The sequence below is a fragment of the Dermacentor andersoni genome, chromosome 10, assembly GCF_023375885.2.
Source record: "Dermacentor andersoni chromosome 10, qqDerAnde1_hic_scaffold, whole genome shotgun sequence".
NCBI classification, from domain to species: Eukaryota; Metazoa; Arthropoda; class Arachnida; order Ixodida; family Ixodidae; genus Dermacentor; species Dermacentor andersoni.
The window spans coordinates 133,092,793-133,120,032 of NC_092823.1; the positions used below are offsets into that span (position 1 = coordinate 133,092,793).

General features: G+C 44.9%; 2 protein-coding genes across 3 annotated transcripts in view; one reads left to right on the plus strand and one right to left on the minus strand.

Moving 5' to 3' along the window:
- The window catches only part of LOC126545100 (DDB1- and CUL4-associated factor 5), a 31,351-nt gene extending 5,883 nt beyond the window's left edge, over positions 1-25,468 (plus strand). The window contains exons 4-8 of one of the 2 annotated variants that reach the window (XM_055078230.2): positions 1,263-1,953; positions 6,021-6,203; positions 12,193-12,425; positions 20,680-20,742; positions 24,066-25,468. In XM_055078230.2, coding sequence (XP_054934205.1) covers positions 1,263-1,953; positions 6,021-6,203; positions 12,193-12,425; positions 20,680-20,742; positions 24,066-24,114 — 1,219 coding nt within the window. In that variant the 3' untranslated portion in view covers positions 24,115-25,468. The remainder of the gene's footprint in view (positions 1-1,262; positions 1,954-6,020; positions 6,204-12,192; positions 12,426-20,679; positions 20,743-24,065) is intronic. The other variant, XM_072285075.1, reaches the window with a different exon arrangement.
- On the minus strand, positions 25,396-26,762 carry ND-24 (NADH dehydrogenase ubiquinone). The gene is made up of 2 exons (XM_055078231.2): positions 26,401-26,762; positions 25,396-26,333 (listed from the first exon to the last, which is right to left on the minus strand). Exon 2 carries the CDS (start codon positions 26,204-26,206, stop codon positions 25,466-25,468), a length of 741 nt encoding a protein of 246 aa, XP_054934206.1. The 5' UTR covers positions 26,207-26,333; positions 26,401-26,762; the 3' UTR covers positions 25,396-25,465.
- Between the last annotated feature and the right edge of the window lie 478 nt (positions 26,763-27,240).

Here is a 27,240-nt window from a genome sequence, read left to right on the forward strand (position 1 = left end):
GGAATCAGGGTGTAGACGAGCCGTATATAAAAATACTGAAAGATATCTATAGCAGCTCCACAGCCACCGTAGTCCTCCATAAAAAAAGCAACAAAATCCCAATAAAGAAAGGCGTCAGGCAGGGAGATACGATCTCTCCAATGCTATTCACAGCGAGTTATTCAGAGACCTGGATTGGGAAGAATTGGGGGTAAGAGTTAATGGAGAATACCTTAGTAACTTGCGATTCGCTGATGATATTGCCTTGCTTAGTAACCCAGGGGACCAACTGCAATGCATACTCACCGACCTGGAGAGGCAAAGCCAAAGGGTGTGTCTATAAATTAATCTGCAGAAAACTAAAGTAATGTTTAACAGCAGTTTACGATAGGTAGTGAGGCAATGGAAGTGGTAAGGGAATACATGTACTTAGGACAGGTAGTGACTGCGGATCCGGATCATGAGACTGAAATAATCAGAAGAATAAGAATGGGCTGGGATGAGTTTGGCAGGCATTCTTAGATCATGAACTGCAGGTTGCCATTATCCCTCAAGAGAAAAGTTTATAACAGCTGTGTCTTACCAGTACTCACGTACGGGGCAGAAACCTGGAGGCATAAGAGAATAGCAGATTGGGTGAGGGAACAAACGCGAGTTAACGACATCTCAGTTGAAATCAAGAAATAGAAATGGGCATGGGGAGGACACGTAATGAGGAGGGAAGATAACCGATGGTCATTAAGGGTTACGGACTGGATTCCAAGGGAAGGGAAGCGTAGCAGGGGGCGGCAGAAAGTTAGGTGGGCGGATGAGATTAAGAAGTAAGATTAAGTAAGTAAGATTAAGATTAAGGGCTTAGCAAGTGTTAAATCACTCATGTTAAACAGAAAACAAGAAGCAATAACATGCAGAAGTTGTATTAAATAAGTAGTGCCGCAGGAGGAATGTTACGTCTACTTTTTAAGTGTGACAAAGTGGAACAATCTAAAAATTCACAATGATGAAGCAGGAGGTGACGTCACCTCGCTCTTTGCTTTGAAGAGAGACAGAAAGCTCCTTATTGAATGCGGGGTGTACTGCCGGCGTATACGTAGGCGCCTATGTGCTACTCTGCATAGGGAAGGGGATTGGGAACAGAAAGGCCCTAGGAGGAGAAGGAGGGTGGGAAAGGAAAGAAAGAAAACTTTGGAGGAAGGTATAGACACCATTATGATGATTGCAAATAAAGAAATTGTGTTGCGACTTTAGTGACCCTAGTGTGACGCCCACGCTCTGTATTGCAGGGGTGCCACCAGGGATGTGTTCTTGCATGATGAAGCAGTCTACGGCTTGTCAGTGCAACCTGGTAATGACTATGTATTTGCCAGTGCTAGCGACGATGGTTGCATTCTCGTGTACGATGTGCGAGAGCCAAGGTCCTCCGATCCCCTGCTCCTGGCCACCTCCAAGTCACCCTTCCATGCTGTCACCTACAACCCCGCCGAGCCGCGGCTCTTGGCCACAGCCAACTCGCGCGAGGGTGCAGCTCTCTGGGACGTGCGACGTCCACGCCACCACTTGCTCTGCTATGATCATGATGGCACTATGCAGAGTGCCATGAGTGTGCGCTTTGACGATCGAGGCACCCGAGTGCTGGTTCTCCGACGGCGCCGACCACCAGCTGTCTTTTGGCTGGAGAGCAGACAGCCTGTGGTCCAGCTGGACCACGTTGACTACTGCAACTCCTGCACCATGAAGAGCTGCTGCTTTGCGGGTCAACGGGATGAGTATGTCATGTCAGGCTCAGATAACTTCCAGCTCTACGCCTGGAAGCTGCCTGACAATGTTGAGGACAGGACGAGCACAGATGGCAAGAGTGTCTGGGTGAGGCAGGCTCACCTGGTGATGCAGGGACATCGATCCATAGTGAACCAGGTGCGCTTCAACAAGGCGTCCATGGTTGTGGCATCATCGGGTGTTGAGAAAATGATAAAGGTGAGTGGCGTCTTGAACTTTCTTCCATCTGAGAGTCTTAAACATTGATCAACATGCTCACTCACGGGTACACTGACTCACACTTGCTCCGCACTCATTTCACAGGCACGAGAAAGAGCCTTAGTGAAAGACAAATGGTGTGAGCACAAACAGGAGTGAGTGGAAAAAGGACAGTCCACGAAAGTGTCTTGAAAGGTGTGAAGTTGAGAACTGACCAACCTGAAGACTATGAACGATAGATCCTGGACAACACGTTCTATTACTAGTTGCTTTTTCAATATCTGCATGAAACAGGCGTACATGCTTATATTTAATTTCATTCTGAAGCTATGCCATGTGGCACCCCAAGGGAATAGAAAGAGAGAGTGCCGGTGAGCTTGAGTGGATGTAGGTTTGTGAGCAAGTGCTAGTCAGTGGGAGTTGACGTGATTATGAGCCTTAGTGAGTGCCAGTGAGTGTGAATGGAAGCGACTGTGAACATGAGTGAGTGCTAGTGAGCGTTATTAGCAATGGGAGTGAGCTTTTAAGAGTGTGAGTGCACATGGGCAACAAAGATATTGGTGACTGAGTACGCACATATTCTTCTGATCTGTGGTCTTAAGTATATTGATCATAAACAGGGGGGGGGGGGGCTTTAGAGTCAAATCTCATTACTGTGCACGCCACATTAACGAATTTCTCAAATTTACAAATATTTTTAATATCCCCACCAGATTGCCTATATTTTAAATGTAAGAATATTTCAGAACTACGAATTTCAATACAGTGTATATTTCAGAATAATGCACATAGTTTATTTTCCCCTTTATAACCGAGGAACATCAGTATTATGAATTCAGCTAAAGGTAACAGCGCCGCAACTCTCGCGTGATACAGAAACCGCGAGCACAGTGGCTATCACCATCACCATGTCACAGTATCTATCATCATCACCATATCGAGTACCAACTGCTTCACCACAAACTTAGCCAAGAACTTCATGACAAAGGTTTGGCGATGTTTGTACGAGATGCAACGATGAACCCAAGCTAGTGATGACGCCAAGAAGAAGCAAAAGCAGTTTTCGCTGCAGGACAAATTGGATGTATTGCAGGATATTGACTCAGGGAAAAAGCAAATCGATGTGTGCAGACATGTGTGGCATTGCCCCATCGACCACCACGACTATTTTGAAAGACTGAGACACAAGATTGTCAAGCTTCACCGAGAATCGTAACTCACCCCTACGAGGAAACAGCTGCGACTAAGAAACTTTCAAGATGTGGACCAAGCTGTTCTCACATGGTTCAAAGATTCCAGACTGCACAATGTTCCCATGTCTGGCCCAATGCTCAAAGAAAAAGCCTGCAAATTTGTCTATGCGCTTGAAGAAACTGGGTTCGACTCCAGTGCGGGTTGGCTTTTTCGTTTCCGCCAAAGAAACGGAATAACTTGCCAGGTAGTCTCGGGTGAGGAAAAGGCTGCTGACAGAGATGGCGCAAATTCCTGGCGCAATGATCGTTTTCTAGAGGTGACTGAATCGTATTCTGAAGACAATATTTTCAACACGGATGAGAGCACATGTTTTTATGAGCTCCTGCCAGACCAGACAATGCACTTCAAAGGGCAGCAGTGCAAAGGAGGGAAGAAATGGCATCTTCACGGGACAGTCCCGCTCTGTCAATGCAACAGGCACGAAGAAAATTAAATCGCTTGTCATCGGCAAGTACGTGAAGCCTCGCTGCATGAAAAACGTCATGTCGATACCATACAACTATTGCGCCAACAAACAAGCCTGGATGACCAGAGAACTCTTTTCCGAGTGGCTCACCAAACTCGACGACCAAATGAGGAGGGATGACCAAAAAATTCTACTGGTTGTCGACAACTGCTCTGCTCACATTGGGAATGTTCGCTTGACTTACATTCGCTTGAAGTTTCTGCCGCCAAACAAGACGTCCTTGCTACAACCCCTATACCAGGGCATTGTAAAGAGTGTGAAAGCAGAATTTCATAAGTGCCTTGTGCAACGATTGTTTATCGACTTCCACCTAAAGCAGCCTACTACAATCAATATTCATCAGGCAGTGGAAATGCCGACAGGAGCTTGATGGAACTTGAAGGTGTCCACCATTAGCAACTGCTGGCGAAAAGCAGGGCTTGTCAATGCACCTGTGCAGCTTGAAGATGACCCTGAGGTGACCGACAACAACACAGGAGACCTGTGGACCGAGGTTGTGGAACTGCTGCCTGCCGTCTCTTTCTTCGACGACTATGTGGAGAGTGACAGCATAGCACTAACGGTGGCTCACCTGACAACTGAAGAGATTATTAACTGCGATCGCAACATCTCCATTGACGATGACGATCCGAAGGAAGACGACTGTGGGTCACCAAACACAGAAGATGAGATCATGTCGAACATTGATGTTTTAGTGCACATGAACAAAGTCCGCACTTTCATCGCTCAGTGCAATGATATACCCAATGAGGTATTGCGAAAAGTGGAAGATGTAGACGCATTCCTAATCAGTGTGCGTGCTGCACGCGCCAGAAGAAAGTAACTGATTTATTCAAATGAAGCAGCTTTGAAGTGAGTGAAACATTTTTGAGAGTGTGCTTGTCTGCACATGCATCTACTACCAAGGTACATCATTTCCATTCCTAGGTTTGTCCACTGGCTTATAACCACAAGTTTCTCATTACAACAATATTTGAAAATAACGAACAATTTTCGGTGGTCCTGCTTGATTCGTTATATCGAGATTTGACTGTATTATGCGCTTGGTATAGTCGAACTTCATTTTCATGAAGTTGGCCCCGGCACCAAAATACCTTCATCATATTTAATATTCATCACAAGCGTACAGTGATCACTGCATGGAGATCGATGTACGACGTCTTCATCCTGAAGTGGATATAAATTAGGCTGATGGTGGTGATAAGCTTACCCACTGATAATGGCAAAAATAAATTTGTGATTAGATTTATGTGAAATAAACGCAAGATAAACGCAAGCGCTAAGCCTCCAATACACCATCAGAAAGTCTCCTATCGATTTTGATGGCCCGTCGGTGGCTTGCCATGCCAATAAATGGCACAGAAGCAGTGCTAAATTGCAAACGTGCATTACAGTGTCGTTATGCAACCGTGCAACTGGTGTGCTCGCACGATATGGGTGCTGTAGGTTTGCCAAGCTGTTGGTCAAAACAAGCATGTTCATCTAGGATGTGCCATTTTCAGTTGCTGTTGCTGAGAGTTTGATATTTCTGGTTAATAGAATGGAAAATTGGGCTAGTTGGTTTACACTAAGCATGGTCTTAAGTAGCACTAACTTAACGAAACACAAAAACAAAGAAGGGAAACACACATGATAAACTTCAGTTGAAAGTTGTAGCACTTGATGTGTGTCCCCCTTGTTTGTTCACGTTTTTCGTGAAGTCCATGCTACTTAAGACCATGCTTAGATATTTTTGGTATGAGAATATCTATTTCGAACTGTGAGCGAGCAGATATATTTACTCTGCTCTAACCAATAGTGCCTCTGATTTTGCATTTTCGGTTTTGTTGTAGCGTTACGATTCTACTCATTGGAATAAAGCCCAACCTGTCGAATTCTTGTTTCACTTCGTTATGGCTGACAATTATTTATATCCATGCTCATTATATGGAGGTTTGACCTACTTCCAATGCCTTTAATGCATCTGCTATGGAAAGCCCCTTATTTAATGTGAGCCTGTGCATGACACTATCACCTTCTGATCGGGCACAAGAATACAAGAACAAGCATTATTTTTTTTTTTTTACCTAAATACAGATGTAAGCACACAGTGCCTCTTTATTACATCATCAGTGCACATGTGTCTATAATCCTCTCAATAATGTCATCATCTTGCTGTGCATAATGTGCATCTGTACTTTTTGTTACATGTTACCATGGAAGGCGGCAGTAAGAAAATGGGGCTTCGATATAACTTTTTAAAAGAGTGTCCTGTAAGACTTTCTGAGTTTGCACTTCATGAAGTTGCGTAAAGCTCAGTTCACATTCTGGAAACTGATGCCTCCGCTGCCTTTCCACCATGCCGCAGCTTTGGAGCAGCCTGCCACTTCCAGGTGGCTTGCATTGCAGCCACTTCGAGATGCGTCGGCGCCGCTACACTTACCAAGAGTATGTGAATCTTGTACTGGAGAGTGGCCAGCTGTCCAGCCATGACTACAGCCACAAGTCGGTGGAGGAGGACCCCCGCATGATGGCCTTCTTTGACACACTGGTGGGTTTAGTGGCATAGCCAGAAATTTCGTTCGGGGGGGGTGCTCACGTTGCAGCTCGGCCTGCTCCTTATAGAACTTGTTGAGGGATCAAATACATGAATAATAACTGCATTGCCATTGCCAAAGATGCTGCAAACGAATTCTTGAACTCTACGCACTTTTAAGACAAGTAATATATGTATTTTTTCATATAAAAATATACTTGTATATATCAAAAATTGTGCCCTAAATAACTGATATCAATGCTTCCATGTTTTCTGTCTATTTAATAAGTAAAGAAAATATCACACGAACTTTAGAACTATATCAGTTTGAAACCCACAAAGCAGTGCATGCCACTGATATGAAAAATGTAAAGGCCATGAAATGAACAATTTGAGGAAAAATATTTCAATGAAACTTTGTTTACATTTTTGTACATATGCAATGGCCAGAGAAAAATCTCTGTGTGACGCTGTTCTTTGTTACAATGTATTGCGCAGGAGCAGCTATCACGGGTCGTGTATTGTGAGTAATTGCACTGAAATTACAGTCGCAACAGAGAGCACATACAAAAAGCAGGAATTTCGCAAAATATACGAGGGAAAATGAAATGAAAGCGAGCCAATGCAAATATATCACAAACGGGGTACTTTATTTAAAAGTAGTCTCCATGAGCATTTAGACATTTGTCTTACTGACTAACGAGTAGCGCAATTCCTCTCTCATAATACTTCGTGGGTTTCTGCTTCAAAAATTCTGCAACTGACTCTTTCCCATCATCGTCCGACAGGAATCTGGTTCCCTTGAGCTGTTTTTTCAAAATGCCCCAAAATGTGGAAGTCGCTAGGCGCCAGGTCTGGGCTGTACGGCGGATGTTGCAGCTTTTCCCACTTGAACTTTGCCAGTTTTGCAATAACCACATCAGCGACGTGGGGATGGGCATTGTCATGGAGCAAGATGACCCCATTACTGAATTTTCCACGTCGTTTGTTCTTGATTGTGACACGCAGCCCATCCGGCGCTTCACAATATCGGAAACGATTGTCAGTCTCTCCAGGCTTAGCAAATTCGATCAGTAATGGCCCCTGACGATCGAAAAAGAGTCAACGACACCTTTCCAGCAGAAATGACGGCCATTGCTTTCTTTGGGGGTGGTGAATTCGAATGTTTCCAGTGTAAGCTTTGCCGTCATGTTTCTGGCGTGTAGTAGTGGCACCATGATTAGTTCCTGGTCACAATTGCAGACAAGAAGTCGTCACCCTCATTATGATAACGGATTTTATGACTCAGGGCAGCGCCAAACCTCTCCGTCTTCTGGCGGTGGTTCAAAATTTTGGGCCTCCATTATGCACACAAGAGCCGATAACCGAGATGTTCATGAATTACGGTGTGAACCGAACCATGACTGATGTTCACACAACCTGCCAATTCATCGATGCTTATCTTCCATTCTTGTCTAATCAGCTCATCAACCTTTGCAATTATGTTGGGGGTGATTGCACGGTGACTTTGGCCCAGTCTTGGATCGTCTTTGCAACTTTCACGTCCTTCTTTGAACCGTTTGCTCCAACGCTTCACAGTGGGCAATGAAATGCAATGTTCAACGTACAGGGCAGCCATATGGTGACTAATTTCTTTTTGGGAAACACCTTCAGCTGTCAAAAACCTCACAACACCACGCTCTTCAACTTTTGGAGTGTCCATTATGTCACGCAAACATGTTCAATCCAGTGTGTGAGAGCATTAAAGAACCTTTATCCTCACACCTGTGTGTCACTTTTGTAAATGTTTTGTAGATGCCTGTGTGCTACGCGTATGCCTCGCACATAATGAACCAAACCATTATTGCGCTGTATGGGTTGGCTCACTTTCATTTGACTCACCCTCGTACATTAGAAATGCGAAGATACAGTGGAATATACAGATGCACATATACAGCTTGATGAAGGGCAAAAAAGTGTAACTGGAAACAAAGTTCACTGCACGTATACACAAAACCTCGCAACAAGATATTTAAATATACGTATAGGATAGGATAGGAATAAACTTTATTTGTCCAACGGTTGTTGATGTTGGTGCCCGGGGCTAGGCTGCCAGGGGTCCATCGTCCGAGGAAAATCTTTCGAGATCCTCGGCAACGGCCCTGGCCCACTGGACGGCCCACTCCTGGTCTTCGGGTGCCTCGCTGAGGAGGGCGGCTTGCCATCTCTCAGCGAGGCGCCCCGCTTCAGAGGGTTCTGTTGTTGTATTCAAGTCTCCAATAAATCTACGTATCTAAGAAAAAGTCACTGTATATAATGCATCAAACAAGGCAAAAAAAAAGGTTGCACAACCACAGATTCATAGATCACAGCACCTCCTCCCTCCACTCCTCATGATGTATCACGTGCGACAGAAAGCAGCGCGCTTCCTCCCCGCTTTTCTCCTTCGTACACACAAGACTGAGCCACCATCGTTGGCTCACCCATGCCACCCCCACTCCCCTTACGCTTTCCCTCACACATACAGCATGCAGTGCGCGGTCACGATGTCATCGCCCTTGGACTTTATACGGAACGTGAGGGCAATGGCGATGGCAGGAATGTGAATGGAGTGTCCATATAATTGCTACCGCAATAATATAATAGGAGTATCCGGCAACTGAACTTTCCCCATGGCCCATTACTTTCCGCAAAAGAAGAAGTAACAAAATTGAACTTTCACCATGCGATAATTTGCGGCATCGCAACAATGTCCTTCTTTTTTTTTTTTTTGCGGAGTGGGGACACTAAAATGAAAAACGCAAAGGAAAGCATGTTGGCCACAATCGAATGCCTACTTTGGATACCTAATTTCATTTCATTTATTTCATTTATTTTACCCGCAAGGTACATAGTACATTATAGAGGGAAGGGGCTAAGAGAATACAAAGTAAACATTGGTAAAAGTAACTAAAACAAAGAAATAACAACAGTAATGATTGCAAATTTTGAGTTGACATCCGATGATAACAAACAGAGGTACAAAAGATACAAATACAAGTATGATGTACATGATGGTAAAGAGGTTAGAAAAACATATTATGTACAGTAGACTTACAAAATGCATTGTTAACTTTTTCGATCATGATGCTGATGAAAACGCTGCAATAGAGAAAGGTACATACACATTGGCAAGACAAATGGTAAGTACATTACAAAAGTTCGTTTTCAAGTGCGTTTCTAAACATAAGTGGATTAATTATGCCTGTTAATAAAGGGGAGAAACTGTTCCAGTCTTTGCTAGTCATTGGTAAGAATGAATTCGTGCCCATGTTAGTATTGAAATGCGATATGCCAACTTCCTGATTATGATCACAGCGAGAAGAAATGAAAGGTGCTGGCCTGATCCAAAGAGTGTGTAAAAAGATGTTATGATAATAGTTTTTGTGAAAAAGAGAAATGCGTGAGTGTCTTTGGCGGTCGGATAAGAGAGGCAGGTTTAATAAACATTTCATGTGTGTTATGCTTGCTGTCCCATTGAAGTTATTTAAAATGAAACGGGCTGAGCAGTTTTGTATAGCTTCCAGCGTGTGTATTAGTGTTGAATGCCAGGGATCCCATAATCATGAACCATACTCAAGTTGAGAGTGAACATAAGTGGTATACAGTAATTGTTTTAATAATGATGGTGCATGAGGAAAATTTCGGCACAGGTACCCTAAAGTGCGGTTAGCTTTGGACACTATAATATCAATATGCAATTTCCAAGACAAATTGTTAGTTATGGTCACTCCTGAATAACGATACGAGGTCACACATTCCAGTGATATATTAGTGAGAGAGTAATTAGGAGAACTAGAGTTACTACGAGAAACCCTCATAGTTTTCCACTTCTTAATGTTAAGTTGCATTTTCCGCATGCTGCACCAATAAGTTATTTTATTTAAGTCAATTTGCAGAGCTGTTACATCACAGTCATTGGAAATTTTGCGGTATATCGCACAATCGTCTGCAAATAAACACATCTTTGATGAAATATTAGTAGGTAAGTCATTAATGTATATAAGAAACAAGAGTGGGCCCAGGACAGATCCTTGAGGGACGCCTGAGCCAACAGGGGCTGAAGAGGAATTAGATTCATTAGCAATTAATGTGGCTACCAAAGGAATATTGAAGAAAACGTGAGACGCTTGGTCCACAGAGAACCATACACATACTGCTCGGTATCCTAAACCGCGAGACAAGACTTTCCGAAGAGGTTGCACTCAAGTGAATGTGTTCCAACCCGTCAAGACCCGCAGTGATTGCGGTGCGTGACCGTTGTTTCTTTTACTCGTCTGCTAGCTAGAAAGCATCCAAAACTCTGCCAGGCGAAAATCTACTCCGCCAGAGAAAAACGAATGCACATTCAAGTGTGCTGCATGGTGGCCGGGGCAACACAAGAAAAGCGCATGCGCTCTAGCTGGCTCTGGCAAGCCCACGGGTAGCAAGAACAAAAAAATTGAAGAGGCTCAATGTGTCCTCGCGAATAAAAGTCAAAGTAGAAAAATACATCAGAACGTAGTTACCTTTGCTGGCTTTAATGTCTTGACATGAATGCTTTGGCGCTGGTGAAAAAGAAATGTTGATATTCTTTTCTCTGACATGATGGCAAAAATGAGCCACCACAATGCTTCGCCTCATCGGACCTCGCTGCGTGCTTTGTCAACTTGTCTCATAGTGTGTTGATTTGGCTTGCCTAGTTGTATGATCTGATGTACGACTTTTAAAAAGTCAATGCACCTTTGGAGTCAAATGTTTGTAAGAACATTAAACCCACAAAGTTCCGGAATTTAAAATCTAAAGCTCGACTTTGGAAATGTCAATGCACCTTTTGCATCAAAAGTCTATTAGAACTTTATACCCATAATGTTTCAGAATTGAAATCCATGCGCTCCATAGATTCTGTGGCCTCTACGAGATGCCGCGATGGGCCTGCTCACCGTCAAAACACCCTTGAAACTTTTTGCTCGGATTGTACACAAAGTTTGTGCATAATTGTGCTCAGATTGTGCTCGGATTTGTGCTCCTTGCATTGTGACTCCTGGTGCATGGGCATTGCCGCGAAATCCCCATAAGAGCACCCCCCCCCCCCCCACCTGGCTACGCCCCAGGGTGGGTTATATGAAAGCGTGCACAGCTGCAGACAGTGCCAGCACTGAGCCTTTGATGGGACATTCAAAGGCCAACTGTTAAAGGTCCTCACCAGGTTTGGGAGTTGCAAACAGGCAAGAGCAGTGCATAGATTACATCTGTAAAGTATGCTACGGTAAAGTATGGCTGCATGGTACGAAAACTGCTAAAGTTTTCAACAAAAGCCTGTGTTCCCTTCTTCTCAAGGGAGCCCCGCCTCCTGCTGGAAAATCAAGGTCACATGCATATTCAGCTCTATGTCATATGCACTGCTTGCAGTGTCACTGATTATGGAATGGGACTTTTGTAAATCATCGTATGCATAATGCAAGAAACCATCAATAATGAACCATTTTTCAATACTTCCAGTGTATAACCAAAAATTTAAATGCAGCCTGGTGAGGGGCTCTTTTAGTGTTATCGTAACCTCTTGTGTTTTTTTCATTGCCTGTCCAATGACACCGAAATCGAAGGCCACTTAGAGGTCGCCACTTTTGTAGTACTACCATAAGGCCAAAGCAGGTGGTTACTAATTCAGGCTTTGATGACAACTGAATCAGTGAATGCAATTTTCGTTCCCATCCCCTATTTTTTCCTTCCTTTACTACATTTCCACCAGTCACTTTCCTGGCCTGGACACTAATATTTCTGCTGTTAACATTTTATCTGTGTAGGTACCAGTGGGAACATATTGATTGACGATTGGTGTTTGTTCAGATGTGAAAGGTTTTTCAGCCGGTATCTGTACATATGAAGCACGGACAGAAAAAATTCCTCACTTCTGAAAACTAGTGGAGGTCACCTAAGGCCACAAAGTTTTGGAACCCTTGCAATACATCATGCTATTGCGTAGAATGAATAATGGTGTTTGCAGGTTGAACGAGAAGCTGAGGGTTGGTCATCATCTGATTCAAGCCAGTGCAACAGAGCGAGGACTTTGTCATCATCGTCGTCATCTTCATCATCATCGTCATCGTCCTCATCATGTGACTTGTCCAGCGAGGATGAAGAGACCATTCAACATCTGCTGAGCCTTCGCCGGCTGAGGCAGCGGGTCAACACATCGGATAGTGAGGACGGCTGGGTGCGATCCAGTCCCACTCTACCGTAAGACACAACTCTTTCCAGTTTATACATCAAGGACATCCTGTTTAAAAAGTGAACTGTATTAAGAGGGCATGCAAAGACGTTTAGCATGTAGTCGTAGTCATAATTTGTACTGGTCCAAATTTATCATTGTATTGATCATTATAATGATCATGGTCATAAACTGTACAGTCGAACCTCGCTACAGCGAGCCTCATCCAACACGAAAATATCTTCATTACGTCTGATGTTTGTTAAAAGTGAACATGCTGACAGAAAGAATTGCAATCAGGTCTGTGCGAAAGAAACACAAGTGTGATGCCTCTGACAGGCCAGCAAAGGGTCTCCTGTCAATTTTGATGACCCATTGGCAACATACTAGCCCAGCACATGACACAGGAACTACACTATATGTCAAATGCTGGTTTGGCATCGTTGTCAATATGCAACTATGTGATTAGTGAGATCACAGAAGATCAGCACGTCAGCTTGCCAACTGCAAGCTTGCCATGCCACGCTGCTGGCTGCATCCACTGCGTAAAGTTGCTCTTGCTCAGTGTTTGACAGTTTTGCTACTACTAGATTACATATATTGAGCTGCGAGCAAACAAATATTCATGTCATTGTAACTTATCTCGTCTTAGATTTTGTACTTGCAGCATTGTTATAAGTCATCTTCCGTTAATTCGACCCTCACAGGGCCAATGAGATTGGTCGAATTATCCGGTGGGCCAAATTAAACAAGAGGCACAAGAAAGCACCAAAATGCACCACTGATTCATATGGCCATACTTGCCCTAATTCTAACACATCCCTGAACCGAATGCGCATACCCTTTTTATGGGTTCAAAGCAGAAATTGAATATGTAGGCGATTTTTTTTAGCAAGAAAAATGTAGCATGCCTCTGATTCTGGCAGGAAGAAAAAGATGAAATCAGTGAGCTTTGCCTTCACAAAATGGAATTTTATTTACTTAATGTCCATCGTCATCAATCTCAGACAGCATTTTATCACTGTCTGTGAAGAACTACAACATCTCATTCTCCAAATGATTCATAGAACGATTGATATTCTGCATTTATCAAACAACTCTACAACAATCACAAACAGGATGATGGACCATGCCTAAACTAATCGCTTTTCCAGTTGGTCCTGTGGGGCCTGCAATTTTCCAGAATGCCACAAACATGTGACGGAACTTGTTTCTGATAGTTAAGTATGTAAAATAACTTCTCGTTTGAATGTACTTGCATAGTCAAACCAAAAAGCGGCACATCATCACGCTAGTATGTGCAAACTCGTTCAGTCATTATCCATGGTCACCATGGATAATGACTGGCTGGCTATGATGCTGGCTATGCTGGCCGTGACTGTAGGCTATCGCGAACAGCACAAATATGGTTTTGGTTTCATATGGAATTGCACCACCTGAGAAATTTTCTGACATTTTTTTAAAAGAAAGGTGCATTAAAATCGGGTGAATATTGTATTAACATTCTGGAAGCTACTGCTTTCTCTTTAAAATCTCCCAAGGCAGACCGATAATAGCCATTTCCGATGGGAGATCACACATTTTCTGCGCATTCACTGTACCCTAGGCGCCGCTGAAACAGATGCCGTTGGGGTCGGGCACGTGCGTGGTGACCAGTCAACTTCAGATAATCTGCCGAAGGCTCATTTTAGGATCGAAATAACAAAAGTTTGGTCCCATAGAAATGTATGGACGCCGGCAGGACCTTCAATCAGGATCGAATTAACTGGAGATGGATTAGCTACTGCAGTAGTAGAATACTAATCAATGAAATAAGCACAGCCAACGAACATTTATACAGCGGAATCTCGTTAATTCAACCTCCAAGGGTAACACAAAATTATTCGGTCAAGCTCAGTCCAATGCTAACACCAGTAGCATATTAATTCTGATATTAATGTCATTAGTCAATTACTTCATTGCTAAGGGACCACAGTTCTGAATTGGCATGCGTGCCTAAGCGAATAGACACATATTGCAGTAATCTGCCGTAGTAGCTTGACATTGCGTGACTTGAGCGATACATACATGAAAGGCAGCAGCGCACTGAAAAGGCGTCTGCACCTTCTCGTGTGCAGTGCATGCATTCGACACAGTGCTTTGCTCCCTTGGCAACGGAAGGCATGCTGCAAAGCCTCGCGTGCATGAAATTCTCCAAAATTCTCTTTGCAACGCAGCTCAGATGAGTAGATATACTGCAGCATCATGCACTCACTGGCAGGGCCTCACGTTTGGTACTACACTTGAACCTTGTTATAACGAAACACGATACAGCAAAATAATGGATGAACGAAGTACATAAATGAAATCAAGAGCTCGACAAAAACTCGTCTGGTCGGGTTTGCTCATATTCAAGGGTAAAACAGACGCCGACCACAAACATTAAAACAAAAGAAACCAAGACGGGGGTGGGGGGGACGTCCTGGTTTCTTTTCTTTTAATGTTTTTGGTCAGCGTCCATTTTGCCCTTGACTAGAAGTAAATGAAATTCCCCTTGATATCCCCATAAAGATTCATGTATTCAAAGCCACATTTTAACGAAGTAAAATTGTCCGGACAATGGATATAACGAACTAGATTCGTCTCCAAAACCAAAAATCAACCATCCGTTGTGCATCGAGTATATTGCCTTCCACGGGGTTCAGCACTCGTTCGCTGCTGCAGTTCAAAACTCTCACGTCCTCACTTCGAACACTTTCTCACCACCGTGCATATTTGCGCAGAAGCAGCAGCAACGGCTCACTATTGCACTTCCCACTAGCCATTGCCGATGCACAGCAGTGTGAAAGATTAGTGCACTCACTTCTACTGCACGCCACGCAGGCAGGAGCAGCTAGGCGTGGCCTCCAAGATCGCACTGGCATCAGTGTAATCTCAGAGGCTGTGAGCTTGCCAAGCCAGCGTGGCAAAGTTCGCTTGCCTGCTCAATCACACAGCACGGCACTGTGTTGTGTACCACATGCTGTTTGACCGTGACGAGCCAAGTGAAAAGCGGATGCGAAAGAGCATCACAATGGAACAGAAGGCAGCTATCTAAAGGTTGTCGCGTCTGGTGCTAAATCGCGTGTTCCACATGCCGAAGGTTTTTTTGTTGTTTCATTAAAATTTCATTGCGTGCATGACCATGTAGCTGTTCCGAAGGTCGCAAAGCAGTCTTCTTATTATTGCAATAGCAACTATATGGACACTCCGAGTGCATTTCTGCCGCCAGCGTCGCCGTGAAGTTTTGTATAATGTTCGAGGGCGATAACACCATCGCCGCGCACCCTATGCTGTATGTGCGAATGAAGGCGTGCAAGGGGAGCCGACAGTCACTGCTCAATCTCGCCCGTGAAGTCTTCTGTTGGCGCAAGGCGCCGGGGAGAGAGAGAGTGTGTGGGGGGGGGGGGGGCATTGTACTCATAATCTCGTAAACAGCTGTTTATGGACACTGGAACAAGAACATTAAAAAACATGTTGCATTATTTTGTTTGTAATGACAATATAGGTGGCAGAAATGCGAGCCTTGCCAGCATGCAGCAAGGGGCTAAGAAAAAGGGACATCAGGGTAAAAAGAACGTCCATAAGCTTCTGACTTGCCTAAACTTTACCATGACTGCGACAGAAGGGCAATTTTGGTAAACTAGAATTATGATTTCAAGCGTGCGGTTCTACAAAGTCTTTCTGTCGTAAATTCATACATTATGCGTCGTCTCGGCATCATGTGCACCCACATTTTGCGTGCACTTTAAGTTGAGGCTGTTGTAAAAAAAGGCGTAGTTTGACCCGAAAGGCGAAGTATCGATTGCGATAGCAAGTTACTGGACAGCTTATGAAGTAAGGATAGCAGTTTTATCAGCCGTATAACCTTGTAAACATAGGCACACTAACTAAATTAATAAGCATGGTGTCGCACGCACACAAGCAAACATGAACACATCTGGCTCATGACCGCGGAAACTCGCTGTCAGAACGGTGGAGTGAGGAAGCGCGGCAGCAGCAGTGAGCGAACTGACCTTCGTGCTGTGTCTCGCATCAACGCGAACTAAGCTGTGAAAGCAGTGCATGGCCGACTGTGTTCCCATTGTAGGTGGCTTCCAAAATACAGCAGCCCGAGCCACTTGGCGTAGAACGCTTCCCCCCTCCATCCTCTCCCCTCGAACACTTTCGCTCAACGAAAGGCGGCGCACTTCCTCCCCTCCGTACGCAAGATTGAGCCACGATCGCCGGCTCACCCTTCCATGCTGTCACTCACACGTACAGCATACGGCACGCGCTGACGACTTTATCACCCTTGGACTTTATACAGAACCTCGCGGTGACGGCAGAAATACGCTTGGAGTGTCCATATAATTGCTATTACAATAAATCATCTCTCTTGAAGGTGTTCGTAAAGTGTAGAAGAATGGAGAGCAGGCTCATGGGAAGCGGTGGCAGACGGAGCAAGTGAAGTGAAATAAGTTGAAAGTATCCGACGGTCCGGCCACCGCATTAACCAGAAGCTACGGACACTCCGGCTGTTTCGGGTGCACTGGCAGTCATTGATGTTGGTAGAGGAGCTCAGCAATAGCCATTTCAGTCTGAAGTTTCAGTGGGTACCGGCACATGTTGGACTCAATGAAGCATCAGATTAAAGAGTGCCAGTGAATGACCTCTTATATAAAGATAAGGCACTTCTGAGCACTTTGTATATCAGCTGACGATCCAAGAGTGGTTCAAAGAATTCACCACACAGAAGGTATACGCTGTTTCATAGAGTAAGGACTAGCTCTGCGAACACTCCAGCTTTGGCCTTCAAGGTTGGAGAAGCTTCTCTGCTCTACCCTGACCATGATGAAATTGGTGAAGCAGAACGGTTCATCTGGTCCTGCCAATAAAAACAAAAATGCTCTACTTGAGGCTTTGCAGAGAAGAAAATTTCTTTGTGAGTGCAAGGAAACAGGTAGCCTTTCCCAAAACACCTAAGTTTCTGAGAGAGGAAGTGTCGCGCCTCTTTGCAGCTTTTCTAAGAAACCGTGAAATTTCCGACAAGTGGGGATCATTCTTAGGGATGGTGAGCTTTTCGTTATGCAGTAATATAACAACCCCCTTTTTCTTTTTTTAAAGAGGCAGTAGAACAGAGCAATTGCTGGCACTATCTGCTAGCTAACCCTGCCCTAACCAACACCATCCCCACTCCCACCATTGCATCTTAGCTTATATTATGGCGTTTCTGATAGAGCCATGGCCAGTACGACATTTTTAGAGACATTTACCTGCTGTAAATTCTGTTACTTGTGTACAAACCTACATCAACAGAAGGAACAAATTATCTACGCTGCAAGCTGCAAACACTTGCTTTTAAATAAAATGAGCCATGAAAAATTTTTCTTTTGAAGTATCTTTATTTGCATTCAAGCGAATGAGTATTGTAGTAAATGCACTTTTCTGCATAAGTATTTTATAAGCCCATCTATCACAATCATGGAAAAGTTTAGGCAAGTCAGAGGCTTATGCACATTCTTTTTACCCCGATGTCCCTTGTTCTTAGCCCTTTGCTGCATGCTGGCAAAGCTCTCATTTCTGCCACCTATATTGTCATTACGAACAAAATAATGCAACATGTTTTTTTAATGTTCGTGTTCCAGTGTCTGTGAACAATTATTTATGAGATTTTGAGAAAAATTAGCAATGTTTTTTTTATTTGCATTTTTAAATAGTGTTCATTTTTATAAAAAGCTTAACGTTTGAGGCAAATTGTAAAAATAATAATTTACGATACAGCAACAATATTCAACAAAATTATTTAACAGGTTAAGGTCTCACAGCCCACCAAATTTCAAAAGGCTACGTGCATTGGTTTAGTAGATAAAAATTGCTAAATATTGCAACTTTTGAAGAGTGTATCAAATTAAGGAATTTTTCTAAAACATTTCCATTTTGCACAGAAAACTCAAACGATGCTATATGTCTCTTCTTTCTGTATACATTTTACACAAAAAATGTATTCTTTGTAGCCGTAATATTTCCTATTTCACATTGTGAATTCGCAACAATGTCCAGTGCATGAAATTGGTACCGCCACACTGAAGAATTTCGGTTTTTTCCTCCTTCACTATCCATTTGGCAAAGAAGCCAAGTTCACTTTTGTGCTACCAGGTCATATGCACATAAAATATAGAATTCCAATACATGAATTTTTGGACCTGTGTTGATCTCTCATGGAATTGCCCTATAACGAGGTTTTGAGTGTGCCTTAAATTGACAAGCATGGCACGGAAGGCTCTGTTGACTGGCATTTCTGCAGCGCCGCTTGGGCAGCCCATCAGGACCATCGACAGGTATACAAAGAAGCTCCCATAGAGGTGACAACAAACGGCGCATTTTGTGAAAGCGGTAATGACCGTCAGGGCCAGGCTTCTCATATCACTACCTGACTCTTAACAGAGAGCCCACTAATCAATGCAAAGGGTCAATGTCGATAACTTTCGTGGGAACAGTGTCGACTTCAGATTCTCAATTGCTACTTGGTTTAATAAATACATTGTTGCGCCAAAAAAGGAAAATAACGACTTGGCAAGGAAGACTACGAAACGACAGATTGAGCGCTAAACTTCAACTGATTTTATTCTTACAGCAGGGCAGGGAGAATGAACAAATGCGCATGCGTACATCAGTGTTGCCTAGAGCGATTACAGTGACGTTTTCAACATTTGCAACTCGTTTTCAAACAGAAAAACAGACGTGTCGCCAATACAACTCGTGCCTCCTTCTTTTATGTGATATGCCTCCAAAAGTTCTCTTGCTAACGCATCACCACTCCTGCCAAGTATCTTTATCTCACGCAGTAGTGGCTGGCATGTTCCTTCCAGGCAAACCATGCAATGCGCAGGTAAATGCGCATTACCTTTGTTGATTACAGACAATCATGCTCCCGCGCTCGGTCATTAACACATCTCCCCGTTGGTCCAACGTAGGATTTCCCACATTTTAGCGGTATTTCGTATATAACGCCCGGCACACATTTCACGTACTGTCTAGTGTGCTTTTTCTGGCATCCTGACTTTTTCTCAATGCGGCTTATGCGCGGACACAGTCCAGCCAACTTGCGTGGTGCCGCGAAAACAACTGGCACACCAAACCTTGTAAGGACTTTCTTCAAGTTGTGGGAAAGCTTGTGGACGTATGGCACCACTATGGGTTTGCCTCGTTTTTGGTCGGGCCTAGGCGCATGCCTTTTTCCCTTCACCTCCTGGAGCAATGTTTTAGACACTGCCCCAACGACCTGTGGTTGGACTGCATTAGAGGACTGCTTCATGTCCCGGAAGACGAGAAGTTTTTTTTTCTTTCACAATGTAGATGGCACTAATACATAATCTCAGCATCGCTTTAATTGAATTAGATTTTCCACACTATTTGCAGTCATATTTCTGTATTCTAACCCTGTTCTTAAATCCATATCGGTGTCTTCGTGCACAACTAGAGGACAAAAACATATAAGTGACAGACACACGTCTTTGTTCTCAGATTGTGGGCAGAAACCCTTTCGATATGGACTACACTTACCAACTTGCTCAATTTAGTACCGCACTCGAACGTTGCTGAGCATAAGTAAGCCATTGTAGCACAGCGGGGTTTTTTTTTTTTTTTTTTTTTTTTTTTTTTTTTTTTTTAAGGAGGCACCCTTCAGAGTTTAAAAACCCACTCACCAAGCCCTGTCAAAAATGTTCGCTATACAAGAAGCTGTGAAGCGCGGCAGTCTATGGAGTGTTCTAATGCAATTGTTTAAAAAAAAGAACAGTTCAGTGTCGCCCAGTATGAGAGCAATTTATATGTCGGGAGGCCATTACGGCATGACGCAAGCTGCTTGCTCGCAACAGAAGACTCCATTGCCTCTCCCACATCAGAGTGGAAGACCTCCGCCTCATTTCTTTTGTCTCCTTTCATTTCTTGCCGCGTACCGCATTTCTATAGACAGTTCTGTGTACTCCGTGTGTCACAGAAGTTCCAGAGTTCATGCTGCTGCTATTTGTGTGTTACAGACAAAGCGCCTAATGTGGAAACGCTGTTGTGCTCGTGGCCAAAATTGCTGCCTCGAGGAGAAGAGTGCACAGGCTTTTGTTTGAATTTTCATGTGTTTTCACAGTTTACATCTCACTAATACATTCGAGTTACGATAGTCACCACATGGTTACACATCACGCTTGCCTGTTTGCAATGCTCAAACCTAGCGAGAAGCCCTTTTGAGCAAATTTGCGCATCACAGCCATCTTCTTTCTGCTGCAGGCCTGTAGGAGGTGAACCAGAAGAGGGGCCGCAGTCCAGCCAACCGGCAGACGAGTCCAGCAGGTGAGGATGGCGATGATGCTTTCTGCTGTTCCCTCTGCAGAAACAAATCAACAGCTGCCTGGCTCATGCCAGCATTGAGAAACAGAACAAAAAATGATGTCAAGGTTACCTTTGAGCTTTCCAGCACTGTTACCAATCGATGCCTTTTGCTTGGACTCTTGTCTGCTTGCACTTTTTGTAGGAGACATCCACCACCAAAGTTTGGAAAGCATTTTTTTTAACTATCAGAACTGATGTTGGTTGTCACTCGAGAGTGCTAGACAGATGACTGCCAAACAAAGACTGCCTTGCACAGAGCTACAATATGTATATAATTTTAATGAGTCTGTCACCATCTGTCACTGCTACAGTGGAATGCACTTTTCGCCTGTAGTGGTGACAGATTACACCACCATACCGTTGCAGAAAAAAAATTCACCAATGATTGCGATACTCCCCAATGCGAAATTTGAGCACAGCTCTATACGTGTTTTAATTACGCTATATATTGGCTGGCATGGACAATAGTCTCGTGCGGTACGTTGCAAACGTAACGAAGTTTATTTATTTATTTATTTATTTATTTATTGGTACCTCAAATACCCCATTTGGGGTTTTACATGAGGGGTGGGCATATTTACATCATATTTTCAATGAATGCCTTGAACGATGAATGACTGGAGTGGTGCACCGCTTCAGAAGGTAGATGATTTCAGTCTTTCGCTGTTTGAACGAAGAAAGGGTTAAGATGAGCGGAGGTGCGAGCTGGAGGGGGATAAACAGCCTTTGAATGGCTGTGACGGGATGAAGTGCGATGCGCAGGCGTGATGTCGGTCTGATGAAGTAGCGAGTTATAAAATTTGTAAAAGAGGCACAGTCTTGCTGTTTTGCGGCGCTGTACGAGTGTTGGAAGGTTCAGAGATGATTTAAGTTTAGTAACGCTAGTGTGGTAAGAGTAGTCAGTATGAATGACTCTTGCTGCGCGATTCTGTATGGATTCTAGTGCTGTTGCCAAGTTAGATTGGTGTGGGTCCCACACTGAGCATGCGTATTCCAGTTTGGGTTGAACGATTGTTAAGTATGCTAGTAGTCTTACTGAGGGCGGAACAAGACGTAGATTACGGCGCAGGTAGCATAGTACACGATTGGCATCAGTGCTAATGTTGCAAATGTGCGAGGACCAACTGAGGTTATTGGACAGGTTAACGCCTAGGTACTTATAATGAGTCACAGCACATATTTCCAAACCGGCGATAATGTAATTAGCTGAAATAAATGATTGGCGACGATGGAAAGTTAGTAGCGACGTTTTTTTGACGTTGAGGGACATTAGCCAATTATTACACCAAGTTTCAATGACGTTAATGTAGGACTGGAGAGCGCAAGAATCAGCGTCGTTAGTAATAGGACGATAGATTACACAATCATCAGCAAATAAATGAATTTTGGAAGAACAACCTAACAACAAGTGTGGCGCCATTGCCTTGCTTACCTGGAGATCGTGAGAGCCAGCGCACGGGGGCCAGCGCGAGGGTGACACGTGGACGCAATTCACAGAAGCCGCCGCCAACAAATCTCCCAGATGATGCGCGACTCTGGCACCGTCTCGTAGTCATCATCACCGCACTACGCTTTTCGCCTTACCCTCCTCCGCTTTCTACATCATGGTTCCACTGTACCCTCTTCTCCACTTTCCTCCTTGTGCCTATTCTCTCTCGCCACTTTTTTCATCCCCTGTTGCGCACTGCGTTCGCTCTGTTATGCCGGGAACACCTACGCTCGCCGCAGGAACGGGCACGTAAGAGCTGCACTCTAAAATCAACATTTTAAAGTGATAGCTTCAAGGGCCCCATTACGCAGTGAGCACGGGGCTGCCAGCATTGAGGGTGAGTAAAAACTGTATAAATCACTATGTGTTCAAGGTTTCTACCAATCACAGAGCGGCGATTGGTTCCTCAAACACCACCAAATGGCGCTCACCTCCATGCATTCTAAGCAGCGGCCCCTCCGGCTGCGCGGGAAAAAAAAGAAAAAGAACCAGAATGCTCGCCTTCGTGTATAGCATTCACCGTGAGCGTTTCCTGGTAAACATTGCAATTAGATAAGCTGCAGTTGCCGGGCTTCGGAGCTTTTCTTTCGAGGAACCCGTATAGGTTTCCTTTGTAGCACTCAGCTATGTGTGGGTGTATGTCTCATTTTCCCTTTATTAATTACTTCTCTCTGTCTTATGCCTTTCCACAGAACTATTACATCAAACTCTTGCCTTTGCTTCTGAGTTGTTGATAAATTCGACTTCGCCTGCCATCTGCTAGCCACCTGGTTAGCTCAGATGGTAGAGCGGCTGCCCTGGAAAGGCGGTGGTCCCAGGTTCGAGTCCTGGACCAGGACAAATTTTTCTTCAACTGCGAAGCTTTTCTTTCGAGGAACCCGTATGGGTTTCCTTTGTAGCACTCAGCTACGTTTGGGTGGATGCCTCATTTTCCCTTTATTAATGTTTTCCCTATTTGTTGGAACTGGCATGTAAGCATGAACCTTAGATCATGTTTTCATCCAATGATTAGAGGATGCATGCTCAATAGATTCCGTGTATGTCACTATTGGTGGATGTTGACCAGCTATGCTGGTGTATGCAACAAAAAACTTGAACGCAGCCCATCAAGCATTATTTTCACGCAGTATAGTTCTCTACAGTATTGACTGGATGCTTGTTGATACGTTGTACACAAGTGAAAATGTACCCAAAAGTGGCATATTGAAAGTACAGGCCCAGTATATGCACTCTCGAGCACTGAAATTTACCGGCATTGGTATTGTGCAGCAATGCTGGCATCCTAGAGTTTCTCACAAATACTACTGGAGCGAGCAAGCACAATCACTAGAGGGAAACCTGGAACTAGTTTCTTCGGGAGCGTGGGTATTATCATTTTCAACAAAATATTGCGTTCCGAGTGCAATGATTTGAATTGATTATGCATGTGCAGAGACACTTATTGATCACGTACATATAAAGTGCAATAGATAAGGCCTGAAGCCAGTAGCTGAACAATCATGGTGTCAGAGTCCCCTCTAGCAAATTTTGTACAGAACTATGGCCTATATACCATGATTACCAAAGGAACTTGCAGGCACATGTGATGGTAGAAAAAAAGTGTTTTCTAGTAATGCGATAGTGCTTGCACGTTCCTCACGATGCCCTAACTAACATTTATGCCATCATTGCAAAGCCTGCCAATTATTTTATCCATTGCATGCAGACAATTCCAGCAGCTCTTCAAAGTGTATCTCACAGACTCAATGTTGGTGGCATTATCTAATGGTGTTTTTCACCGGTCGTTCTGGAGCAGCCAATCCAATCTGCCAAATCTGCCAGTGGAGAGCAAGAATGCTCCATGATGGATCATACCACAAGTCTGTGCGCACACATCACGCAAACCAACTTCTGCTCTGTATGTTTCCATGGCAATTAAAGTCGCCGTCCCACAGCGTTTGTCCCATTTCCGTCCAAATCCGCGCCTCAGCAGTGGAGCAAATGAGAGCAATCTAGCATGGAGCCAGTTGATCCAACACAACTAGAAGTGCGAACCTGCTGCAGATTAGTCAATGAAATCCGGATTTGCAGCTGCGGAGCAAGAAAATCCTGTTCCTGATCGACTAGTGAAAAACACCATAACGCAAAAGTTCCTCGGCGCAAGTGAACAACGATAACTTTAGGATTGACTGTTGGGCCAATTCACCTTGCATTCTAACAAGGATGTATTAGTACTGGAAACATCTTAATCATTTATATCACCCAAACGAAATGATGCGTAAGCAATCACCTTATGAAGCATGCACATTTGGTCATGAATGTTACTTTATTTGGATGCTAGGTGCAACTTCAGGAAACAAAGGTTTTGGTTAAGAAGAACAGTACAGCTTGGTTGTCTTCGGAGCCATTCAGTCATGAACAGAAGTGCCTCTATCTGTATCAGTGATGCATCTACAAGCTTGCGCACTTCCAGTATAATTTCACAAAGGAAGCTCTTTGACTTGCGCATTTCTTTGTCATAGTCTTGTGCAGTGGCATGGTGATGTCATGGGGTGCATGCGCTCCAAATAGTACTGTTATTAAACAGTTGATACCAGTGCTTATCCTTTTCTGTTAAATTTGTGTCTGTCCCGCATTTTGCTCTTATGTACTTCGGTTCTGTTTAGCCTAGCAAGGCCGAAAACAGAAAATGTTAATTGTTGCAGTGTAGATCTTGGTAAACTCAAAACCAAGAAGCATATTTTGAACAAGGGTCGATAGTGCACAATGCCGCACTGAACTGTCACTTGGGGCCTTATCTTTGAGCCTGAAGAAGCCTACACATGCATTAAAGTACTCGCAAGTACACACTCCCAGTGTTTCCCAATGTCTTTCAGAGAGAATTAGCTAGAACTTCGCAAGTGGGCTCTACCAAGAGGGCACAGATTGTATAGGCATGCCCAATGGGGAGGGTCCCTTGCCGCCAAAGTAGAAGAGGCAAGTGCAGCGTGTGCCCTCTCTCTCTCCATCATTCGCAGCCCCGCCAGCGAGCGTGCTGGCAGACCGGAGTTCAAGAGGCCCCGATGCAACTTCCGCAACCAGCGCTCGTACAGACGGCGACGGCGGAGCGGCAGCTCGGACAGGCAGTGACGACACCAACGCCCGCGTCATGTTTTCGGGAGGGGTCGCGCACTTACAGATTTTCTTTAATATAAGACACTCGTGGTTGTTTTGCTACTACAGGTCGGGTCGCACCTTGAAGCCGGGCCCCTTGGGCGGCTCGGTGAGCGACGTCAGGCCGTTGGCCGGCTCGCACGAGAAGCGGCCGCTGCGCGGGCCGGGTTTGGGCCTCTCGCCGCGCCGGAACGCGTCCAGCAGCTCGTCGACGTCCTTGGCCTGCAAGTCCTCGTAGTAGTCGTCGTTGACCTGGATCATGGGCGCGTTGACGCAGGCGCCCAAGCACTCGACCACGCTGAGCGTGAACAGTCCGTCGGACGTCGTCTCGCCCGGCCGGATGCCCAGCTTGCGTTCCACGCACGCCTGAATGTCCTCGGCGCCGCGCAGCATGCATGGTGTCGTGGTGCACACCTGGACGTGGTAGCGGCCGACGGGCTGCCGCATGAACATGGTGTAGAAGGTGGCCACCTCGTAGACGCGCATACGCGGCATGCCCAGGTAGTCGGCCACGTAGTGCATGGCGGTCAGCGGCAGCCAGCCGTGCTGCCGCTGCGCCAGGTCGAGCAGCGGGATGACCGCGGCGTTCTTGTGGCCCTCAGGGTAGATGCTGGTGATCGCCTCGGCGCGCTTCGCGTTCTCGGGCGTAAATTCGAACTTGACCTTGGCGTTGTTGTGCTCGTCGTCGCGGTGGACGAACAGTTGGTCGCTGCGCAGCGCCGCCGAGCCCGAAACGCCGCGAAGGCTGGTGCTCTGCCGCCAAAGAGACGCTGTCCGCACGGCCCACCGGCTGGCTCGCTGCATCTCGCTTGTTTCGGAGTGCCGCTGTGACTTTGCGATGCCCTCGCTCGCCGAGAGCTGTGCGGTTTTCGCGTGCTCTTGGTACAGAGTAGCTGAGCGGTGATGCGTTTGTTGCCGCCGCCGCGGTTAACTGGAAACGCAAGCGAGCAGTCGCGGTCAGTTGAGACTGCTATGAACGGTTTGCCTTTGGTACAAACCTTTGCAGCAGATCGCTTCGTGTCTTCTGTAGACGTGCAAATAGTGCAGGAGAGGACAGACGTGAACGTAACGGGAGGAGAAAGCGCATAGTTGTGCAACGGCTCCGCGCACGTGCGTGTGAGACACCATGTCCACCTAAGTGTGGCGCTGACGTCGCCTTCTCGCCATACTCGTGGTTGCCTTCAGAGGCAGGCAACCCGAATTTCGTTTCGCTGCCTCGTTTGTTTTGTTTTTTCTCAGAGAGTTTGTGTTTTTCTGTGTATGTTTACTTTGTTTGATGCACAGCGACGATTTCACGGTAAGTGTACGGTGCAAAACTGTTAATAAAGGGAGCGATGTTTCTGAGCTACTTGGCACTGTGGAGTCACTAGCGGTGCCGACTTGTACGTACTAGAGTTACTGTATATGCTACCACAGGTAGCATATACAGTAACTCTAGTACGTACCAAGGAGGATTGGATATATATATATATATATATATATATATATATATCCTCGGTTCGTAGGTAGTGCATGCTTTGTTACCGCATTCAGCAAGAGGCTGCTGCTCTGCGAACTTCGGTCAGGGTTATGAGTACAAGTAGATAATTATCCCACAAGTCAGCAAGCAAAAAGTTTTCATATCAAATATGCGATGTGCAATATGTAGACGCTGCGAATAATTATTCACTTAAATCTTCGACATTCTTATTAAACAATTATTAGTAACCTTCCCCAAGCTACACTGAAGCCAGCTGGGTCAACGCAGGTTGCTGTAGCGGATGGCCCCGAATTTTTGCTTGGCTTTGTATCCTGCCGGCCTTCGTATGCACTCTTATCAGCTATCCCGCTACTTTCAC

Excerpts from the sequence above, each read along its gene's own strand:
- ND-24 (XM_055078231.2), bottom strand. The coding sequence starts at position 26,206 with ATGCAGCGAGCCAGCCGGTGGGCCGTGCGGACAGCGTCTCTTTGGCGG.